Here is a 10099-nt window from a genome sequence, read left to right as displayed (position 1 = left end):
TCGTCCCGGGACCGGCTCCAGAAACGGGACTCAGCGGAAAGGGTAATTATCCGGGAGCTAAACCGGGGGGTCGGGCGGGCTCCGTGCCCACGTCCACGGTGACAGGTTTACTTTAAGGCGGTTAAAAGTGCATGAATAAAGCAAAACACATTTATTTTCTTATAGGTGTTAATTATAATAATAATAATATTTTTTTATTTATATAGCATCAACAGATTCCGCAGCACTTTAAAATTTTAGGATTGATTTACATACAGTTAGAAAAAATAAAATATTCCTGGAGCTGAAGGGGTTAACAGTATATGAATTAAACTGTGGTGGATGTGAAGGGGTTAAAAGTGGATGAATTAAAGTGTTATGGATCTAAAGGGGTTAACAGTGGATGAATTCGATTGTATTGGATGTGAAGGGGTTAACAGTGGGGGAATTAAACAGTTGTGGATCTGAAGGGGTTAACAGTGGGTGAATGGACCTGAAGGGGTTCAGAGTTGACCTTCTTTAGTTAGTCTCACATGTAGGTGTCACCCTATGATCTTCCTGGCACATTCTGAAGCCTGGAACTAACTAGTCTTGGCTGTTACCGTAATACATGGAATATAAGAGCAGTGCAATTTGTAGTGCTGATAGCGTGACAGGTATCTACAGGTCCTCTACGAAAGGAATCCATGATAGAGAATAAGCAGCTGATGGAGGATGGCAGACTCTGACTGCCCCCATACAGGGAGAGCTATGCCATCACCGGGGATAGCAGAGCTGTGTGTGTTCCCGGTGTTATGCGTCTCGCCATACACGGGCCGGATGTGAGGAGAGGGAGAGTGGAGCAGTGCGGCCCCCGTACACCGCAGGGCATGATGGGAATTGTAGTTTTGCTCCATCTGGGCGGCCGCAGGTTCCTCATCCAGGTGTATGGACGCGGCATATGCCGGGGATGGGCTCACACCGCCCTTCTGCTCCAACACCACAGACTGTCACCGCATTACAGCCCGGTCACCAAACACATAGAGCGGCAGCATCAGGGATAAGCCCCGCCTCTTCCGCTCCGGTCACGTGACCTTCTTTAACACTCTCCGCTTTAGCCGGTGCCGTATTCTGTGACGCCGTGCCAGCCGGGTGTGCGGGAGGGCAGACATGATCGGGCAGTGCAGAGCCAGGCTGCTGCTAAGCCGGTGAGATATCCGCACCGTGTGTACTGTCCATGCGGTGCCCATGTTACGGTTCTGTCCTATCCTTCTCACTGGGGTTGCTGGGACTTGTAGTTCTGAAGTGTCATTGCCATTCTCAGGCTCTGTCAGGATTCACTTCCTGTTTCAGTTGATTTCTTTAGAGCATGTACACACCACCATTACCGCACAGATATCTACACTGCAAAATAAAACAAACACGCATTGACTTCACTACTTCTGTCACTTCTCTCTGCTTTGATGCTCCCATTGAAATCAATGGTCCTATTGTTCTTATTAAATGGGTATTCCAGGCTATATCACAGGATACACATTCTCTGTATAGTGGCCATAATGGGTAACTTAAAGTGTCACTGTCATTTGATTTTTTTTTTTGTTTGTTTTGCAGAAATCTATAGTACAGGTGATTTTAAGAAACTTTGTAATTGGGTTTATTAGCCGAAATAAATCATTTTCATCATGAAAAAGCAGTTTGAAGCTCTCCCCCCTGTCTCCATGATTTTCTATGGAGAAGGGAGGGGTGGAGGGAGATAAGGCACCAAAACAAAGAGTTAATTTACAGCTACATCACCGGCTATCTCCTCTGAAGTCAGCACTGACCTCTCTGACCTCTGAATATCGGCTTTCACACAGGTCCCGCTGTGTAATCCTTTGCTTTCTGCTGGTGACTAATATCCCTCCTCCCCTCTCCATAGAACAGACAGTAACTGATGTAAGAGTCAAGATTTCCTGATAATGAGCAGTGAATGAGAGAGAGGAGGGAGGGAGGGAGGGAGGGGGAGCTGGGGAAAATCTTTTTGAATGCAGATAATGATATATTTGCCTAATAAACCTAATTACAAAGTTTCTTAAAATCCCCTGGACTAATGATTTCCGCCAAAAAAGACAAAAAAAAAAAAAAAAACAACACGGCAGTAACACTTTAAACTCCCATTGATAGGAACAGGAGCTGAGCTGCAGTAACACAGCATGGCCACTAGTGCGGTGATGTCTGTAGGTAAATAATGATTGATAAGTAAGTGGAGGACCATCAGGCTGGTAAATACAATGCTCTTTATGTCTGATAAATTTCTTCTCCTTGGGGCTCACTGCATATTTCCACTGCAGCGCCCTCTATAGGTGAAATGTAGTATTACATCCAGCTGTTTTATATGAATGGCCAGCAGCTATAAGTGGATGATGATGATGGATTGGTAACATTGTTTATCTCTTTCTTCCCCTAGTGCCCTTTTAAAGAATTCATGGAGATGGCGAACAAGTTCAGCAAGTGAAAGAGCATTACAGTATAAACCAGGCGAAATTATCCATGGATTCACAGTGAGGGAGGTATGACTAGCCTGAAACAAGCATGAAAGAATAGAGCGGATATGAGGATGCACCATCCAACAACATTATATACATGGGGGTTGTACACCTGCCATCTATCTACCTGTATACACTGCAGCCTGTCCGTCATTCATGTGAGGAGCAGATGCAGGATACCCTCATGAATACCGCTGACCCCTAATAATCATAGCCTGGAGGCCACATTTCTGACCCGTCTTAAGCATCCTGTTATCGCCCGCATTCTTCTACCTCACACCCTGCAGGGATCACTCAGACCTGGAGATTTTCTTTCATCTTTTGTCATCAGTTTGTCAGATCCTCCTTGGTATTTCCGGAGTTCCTTGTCAGGCTGTCGGCGTCACTTAAGGAGTTGATCTTAGTTGAGGGTATAAGGGATATATATATATATATATATATATATATATATATATATATATATATATATATATATATATATATATATATATATATATGTATATGTATATATATATCAGATTTCACATCCAGATTTCCTGTTGCAAAATCCGAAGTGTAATTCTAGATAGAGTTATGCTCACACATATTGTATACACTGCAGTTTTTAGGGTATGACAACTTTAGGACCTGTGAACATATCTGCAGCATCGTAGTCACAAGGTATGCAGTATGTGTGAACATACCCTAAATCTGCACTGGTGACGCTACACCAAATGATGCAGATTTATGGTGCTGATTCTGAAAATAACAGATCAGTGGGTCAAAGTGTCTCTATTATTTAATAAATATTTTGACATGTCACACAGAAGTTTTGATGGTAGTATGCAGACCCCCCCCCCCATTGATCCTTAGAAGGTGTGGGGGCATGCAGGTGGCTGTGCACATCATTCCCCTACTCGCTGCAGTCTCCGTCCAGTTGCAGGAGAAGGCCCCTATAGACTTCTAATGAAGCTGGACGGCAATTACAACGAATCGGGGAGTAAAGTGCAGAAGAAATTTATTTCTGAGCTGATTTTTTTTCTATTTTATCACTTGTGTATCTCATACTACCTGCAATTGTATTTGAAGATCCCAGCTGATATTTCCTTATTATTTGGCTGCAGGTGACTCCTGTTCCTGATTTGTTTTTAACCGCAGTAAAGCTCGACCATGATGTCACTGGTGCGAAATATCTGCATGTCGCAAGAGAAGACTCCAATAACTTATTCAGGTATATCACATAGGGGTATTCCTATTCACAATATGTATTATATGGGGTTTGTGTGTGGACCTAATGTACACCTATGAGCGTCTCATAGATTTATATGGGAAAAGTTACTTCCACTATACACAGTGGCCAGTTTCATGCTGGGAGGGTAATATTACATGGTCACCGGAGGGCTTCTTTACATTAGTGCTGTAAAACTGAAGCTTGGAAAGCCTGTGACAGACTGACATGCTGCCCGTGAGCGTCCTCAGACAGGCGCGCTCAGCTACATGAAGATAAGAGCTTCTGTTATGGGTAAAACCGACCTGTCAGCAGAATTATTTTAATCTCCTAATTTGCATAAAACGTCTAAAACTTGTATCTTGGCCCTGCAGCTACGGATTAAAGTAAGTTATATAGAAGCCCTATTGTACACTGCCTGCAAAAAGCTGCTGTACAGGATTACCAAGATGTGTTACAGGTTGTGTGTTGTTACATCTCAGCCCCAGTAACTTCAGTGGAGCTTTGTCAAAGTAGCAGATACATTTAAAGCAAATCTGCCCTCAAGTACATCATCACTTTTTTTTTTTTACACATTACCCAATCGGCGCTGGCTCGGGGATCCTGGTGGCGCAGTCCTTTTTTCAAAGCACTGCCCTGTGCTCAGTGCCATATTTTTTGTGTGCTCTAAGCCCCCCAGTGTGTAGACACCCCCTCCTCTCTGTGAGGTGCCTCCAGTGACTCTAATGGAGGTGTGTGTGATTTGAGACGGGCAAAGGGAAATGGGAAAAAAAAACGGCACCAAGGGCAGGAACCAGGTGGCGTTTTGAAAAAAGGGCCGCACTGGCAGGTAATGTGTGTGGAAAATAGGGGCCTATTCCACGGAGCGATAATCGGACGATCCAGCCCATTATCGCTCTTTGAAATAAAGAGAACGATGAGCCGATGATCGTGTCATCGGCTGATCGTTCATTTAGGTTCAAACCTAAAATCATCGGTCTCCACCCGCGCATCGCTATGTGGAAAAGCGGGCTATTTCACAAACTATTTCACAAACATCATACTTTACCTGTCCAGGCTGCAGGTCTTCTCCATTTCCTGGTCCCGCGCCGCAGCAGCTTCGGAGCGGCCTGTCTGAACTGACAGACCGCTCAGCCAATCACTGGCCGAGACCGCTCCAAAGCTGCTGCGGCTTGGGATCGAGAGAAGGAGATGACCTGCAGCCTGGACAGGTAAAGTATGAAACAAGGGCTGCAAGGACATCGGTAATGATGTCCCTGCAGCCCTCGCTGAACGATTATTGGGCCGTGGGATCTAGCAGATTGGCGCTCGTTTACATCTTTGAATACGACCCTTGAAGTATACCTGTACCCCCTGTTGGTTCTGAAAACAATCCCCACACCACTATTAAATAAACTGAAGGAAGCCTCCCTATGTTTTTAGTGTACAGTTTCGGACAACCCCTCTGGACAGCACCGGGGTCCCACACATACTGGAACATACAGTGTTGTGTGGCTCCCAGAAGTATCCATGTAGAGATCCCTTCTTCAAGATGTTAAATCGATCCTTATCAACCTTTATGAATGCATTCACAGGTAAGAACGCTTTTTACATCCTCAATGTATTGTATAAATTCTAAATGTCTTGTGCAAACCCACCCGCTTATATCCCCCTACAGCTGCTTACCTCATGTTTGTGGCGTCAGTCTCCTTTTTTTTTTCTTTAGGTCCCAGTGTTTTTGAGAAGTTTTCTGGTTTTAGTATATTAAGCATAATGTCGCCATACACATTCAGAGAACCAGTGACGGATGAGAGAGCGATCGGTTATGTTGGTTTTCAGCTGTTTTTTTTATTTTTATTTTTTTATTTTTTGTGGTGGTGGGTAAGCTAGAGGAGTCAGGTGGGGGCGTACCTCCTCGTCCCCCATTCAGTATACTCTTGGTCTTGTATTTATGTTTATGGGCTGATTAAAGGTGAGAGCTGTCAGATGAATAAAGCTACTGCAGGTGTATAGAAAACTTAAACTGGTTAAACAAGAAAAGGAGCAGGCGGGGGGACATATACGGTTATATCATAAGATGGCACCTTCAGGTGGTTCTAGAAAGTTTTGAACAGAAATGAATGTAAACTTACCAATGTATGTATTAGTGATGGCGCATTGTTTACTTGCTTTTCTACTCACTTCTTATTTGCTGGAATCATTGAGGACTTGAGTACATTAGGTAATCTGTTCTAATCTTATTTTTGCAGCCAGTGACTACACAATGTACCCATTCTCAACTCAAAATGCCAAGGACTTCCAGAATCTCCTGTCTGTGTATTTAGATGCTGTGTTTTTCCCGTGCCTGAGAGAGCTGGACTTCTGGTAACTGAATAAGAGTATTGGGGCAGATGTAGAAACCCTGTGTAAGGGTATGTTCACATTACGGAATCCTGGCGGTTCACCTACTGTGGATTCCGCAACTCGCCCCCATGTACATCTCTGCTGGTCCCATAGGCTTCATTCTATAGTTTGGCAGAGTCTGCTGCCCGCCCTAAGAATGAGCGAGTCCATTGTTCCTGCAGACGGTGGTCTCTGCCAAACCATAGAATGAAGCCTATGGGACCAGTGGAGATGCGAGCCAGCTGCGGAATCTGCGGCAGTGTGGACATATACTAAGGGTGAAAACTCACAGGCAGGTTGTATTACTGATGCATTAGAGTTTCCAATACAGCAGTGAAATTCATAACTTACTATTAGAACCTGATGTGATTCTGTTACAAACCGCAGTGCAACGGTAACCCATCTGATCATGTGTTTTTACCCTAAGGGGGCATTCATATGTCTGCAAAATACGGTATGTGCATGGACTGTATTCTGTGGACCGGACCTCAGAGCTCTTTTATTATGATGCCAGGAGCTTTAAAAACTGTTTAAAAGTTTGTGCTACTGTACTGACACAGCCGCTCAACTGAGTCAGTACAGTAGTGCAAACTTTTGAAGAGGTTTTCCAATTAAAACTAACTTGTCCCCTCTCCACAGGACAGGGGACAAGTAAGGGCCCTATTACACCAGCAGATTATCTGACAGATTTTTTTTTTTAAGCCAAAGCCAGGAATGGACCTGTTCTCTGTTTGTAGTCCATTCCTGGCTTTGGCTCAAAAAATCTGTCAGATAATCTGTTGGTGTAATAGGGCCCTAAGAGACCGCAATCTTTAGATCGACCCCCGGCACCTTTGTTTTGAGTAGAGCCATGTGTTGGCATGTGACTCGCAGCTCATTTCCTTCTCTTTGGATTTCCCGGGACAGTACAGAACGCTGCTCTTTCCGACGGCTTCATAGAGAATGAATAGAGCAGGGGTCACATGCCGACCCGCGGCTATATACAAAACTGGAGTCGGGGCCAATCTAGAGATCGCTGGGGGACACAAAGGTCAGAAACACACACACACACACACACAATCAAGTCTTTGGGCGGACAAGGGAATCTGCCTGCACATAAAATGGAGTGTATGGAACCAGCGGAACCTCAAGCTGGGTGGGTTGTGAGCGGCGGAATCCGCATCAAGTTATCTGTGTGATTTTCGTACTGTTCATATACCCTAAGATTGCTTTCACAAAAGTGTATTACATGCCCATTATAATCTCTTACCTGAGTCTCACCACCTGAGTCTATTGTGGTCTGAAACATGTATTATTGTGCAAATGTATGTACAGCTTTGTCACTTGTTACAACAAGGTATGGGCACAAGTACATGATACTGCCCCCTGGAATTCTAACATACTGTAATTGTTCTATATATTGATTTATTTTTCTTAATCCCTGCAGGCAAGAAGGATGGAGATTAGAGCATGAAAATCCCACTGATCCCACGTCACCTCTGATATTCAAGGGAATTGTATTTAATGAGATGAAAGGCGCATTTGTAAGTTTTTTTTTTTTTTTTGTTTGTTTTTTTAAATCTTTCATTGCCTATTCCTATTTACAGGCCACTTTGTTCTTCATGTATACATATCAGGCACATCTATGTGCACACCAGGAAAGCTCATATGGGTATATTAGCTCAACAGAGGCCAAAGAGCATCCATTTGGTCTGCATCAGGATGGTAGACACCAATATAACCAACAAATGCTATTTCCCATACAGAGGCTGTAAAAAAAACAAAAAAAAAAACAAAACCTTTCATTGGAGTGATTTGCTGGACTAGGTTTACTAGCAGTAGACCTAGTAGGTTGCTATGATTGAACTGTTACTGACTATGATCAGGTCCAACCTACAAAAGTGTACTCTTACTGAGGTTTTTTTTTTTTTTTTTTTTTTAACTTGATAATAATCATTTATAGATCAATGGATAACCTTGCCTGTCCAGTAATTTTCAGTGTATTTTGTCTCCATAGACAGATAATCAGAGAGTATTTGCACAGCAGCTGCAGAACAAGCTTCTCCCTGATCACACGTACGCCGTCGTATCTGGAGGAGAACCCATAGACATTCCGGATCTCTCCTGGAACCAGCTGAAGCAATTCCATGCCACTCACTATCACCCGAGCAATGCCAGGTATAATAGTATAAGAACGCTAACATTACACTGTACATTCTACTAGCCTGGAAGCTTCATAACTGCATCTTCGGCATAGGTTCACACTGCACTTTCTCCAGGATACAGGTATCCCTGTATACTGGTGCAGTCACCATTTGGTCATTGGCACAAATGGAGTCAACTAATGATTGTTTAGGTCAGATACACTAATTTAACAGGCCTCAATCTGGTCTGCTATTAAAATTCATTATCTTGGCATCTACACCCTGAATACAACTGGTGTCTGCCACATCCCTTCCTTTGCATCCTCATCCTACATTTCTTTGCTTAGGTTAAATTCACAATCCACTGTGAATACCTCTCCAGGCATTCCCAATGTTATTACATACTCGTAGCGGGATTGTCATCCCGCAATGAGTATGTATGTACGATCCGGCTGCATCTGAGACTCCCGGTCCCCCTAGGTTCTGCGCAGCCAATCAGTGTTGGATTGTGGAGCAGGTTAAGTATGGTCTCGGCAGCGATAGGTTAATAGGGCAGGCACTTACATACTCACAGTGCAATGACAATCTCGCTGCAAGTATGCAATCCCATTGGAAATGCCAGGAGAGGTATCCTCAGCGGATTTTGCTGCGGATGGGTTGTGTGAATCTAGCCTTAGGCTGTGTTAAAACTGTTATTACCGTGTGTCCTAGATATAGCTCCACATCCCGTAAATATATTTGTTATTTTCCCCATGTATATATTTGAAAAGTGGCCCAAATTTAGACACTTGCTGACAATGTTCAAGCCATTAAAGTGAATGATTCCACTGCAGCCAACAATATATGTTGGGATGCAGACATGTTCTTAGGATGCTTTGCATTGTCCTGCATGTATATTCATTTTGATATTCAGTTTTAATACAAGATAACTGGAAACATATTTGCCTGAGATATGTCACTGGCCATCGATTATATGGTAGATTTGTTTGGGTGATGTCATGCATTATATCATCTAGGTGAGTATTTGTGCCTTGTGGTAACATTAAAAAACAAGTTTGCATTTGCGTTTCTTCTGCAGGTTCTTTACCTATGGGAATCTGCCATTGGAGCAGCACTTAAAGCAAATTCAGGAAGATGCCTTGAGCAAGTTTGAGCGCATTGATCCACACACAATGGTTCCCCTACAGCAGAGATGGAGTAGTGCGGTAGGTTCATTGAAACTGAATAAACTGGTTTAATTTGCATTTAGATTGAATTAATGTGCTCCTTTCTCTCCTAATATAGCATATATATGGTGATTCAGCGACCATCATCTATCATTCTATAGTTGCATTATTTTTGTATGTCGTCCTTGAATTTATTGTAAGATTCCCTGAATCTAATAAATTAGTTCAGTCTTGAAAGAGTTCTTGCACTTTCCAAGTCTTCTGATTCCCTGGATAAGTCTGGGATGAGACTCCTAGGTCTCCTAGGACTGTGACTCCAGGGAACTGGTATGCTTGGAAAGAGGAAGAACCTTTTCAAGAATCAACGACTAATTGATTAGATTAATAGTCATCAAATCTTACTGTAGTTTCTCTCATCTCTAACCCTGACTTTATTATACTACAAATACAGTGGTGCCTTGGATTACAAGCATAATTGGTTCCGGGACCGTGCTTGTAATCCAAATCCACTCTTAAACCAAAGCAAATTTTTCCATAAGAAATCACTGATATGCAGACAATTGGTTCCACACCCCAAAAATAATTATTTATTATTCTGAATAACATGTAAGACAAATGAAACAAACATTCAGAAACAGCAGAATGTTATATTATAAGTTACTGTACAGTAATGGAGAGGATGGGAAACACAAGGGCGGACAGAGGCTGCAGGGAGCAGGAAGGAATGAGCAGGGCAAATGTGGGCACATACATGCAGCT

At 43.1% G+C, this 10099-nt stretch overlaps 1 protein-coding gene across 1 annotated transcript in view; it reads left to right on the top strand.

Moving 5' to 3' along the window:
- Positions 1–916: 916 nt before the first annotated feature.
- Positions 917–10099, top strand: part of PITRM1 (pitrilysin metallopeptidase 1) — a 30848-nt gene continuing 21665 nt past the window's right edge. The window contains exons 1-8 of the mRNA XM_069960512.1: positions 917–1166; positions 2405–2507; positions 3587–3693; positions 5113–5264; positions 5919–6033; positions 7478–7574; positions 8048–8208; positions 9253–9379. Coding sequence (XP_069816613.1) covers positions 1129–1166; positions 2405–2507; positions 3587–3693; positions 5113–5264; positions 5919–6033; positions 7478–7574; positions 8048–8208; positions 9253–9379 — 900 coding nt within the window. The 5' untranslated portion in view covers positions 917–1128. The remainder of the gene's footprint in view (positions 1167–2404; positions 2508–3586; positions 3694–5112; positions 5265–5918; positions 6034–7477; positions 7575–8047; positions 8209–9252; positions 9380–10099) is intronic.

The sequence above is a fragment of the Dendropsophus ebraccatus genome, chromosome 2 (genome assembly GCF_027789765.1).
Source record: "Dendropsophus ebraccatus isolate aDenEbr1 chromosome 2, aDenEbr1.pat, whole genome shotgun sequence".
Lineage (NCBI taxonomy): Eukaryota > Metazoa > Chordata > Amphibia > Anura > Hylidae > Dendropsophus > Dendropsophus ebraccatus.
Note: the sequence above shows the minus strand (reverse complement) of the source record. Positions and strands in the feature narration are given on the sequence as shown.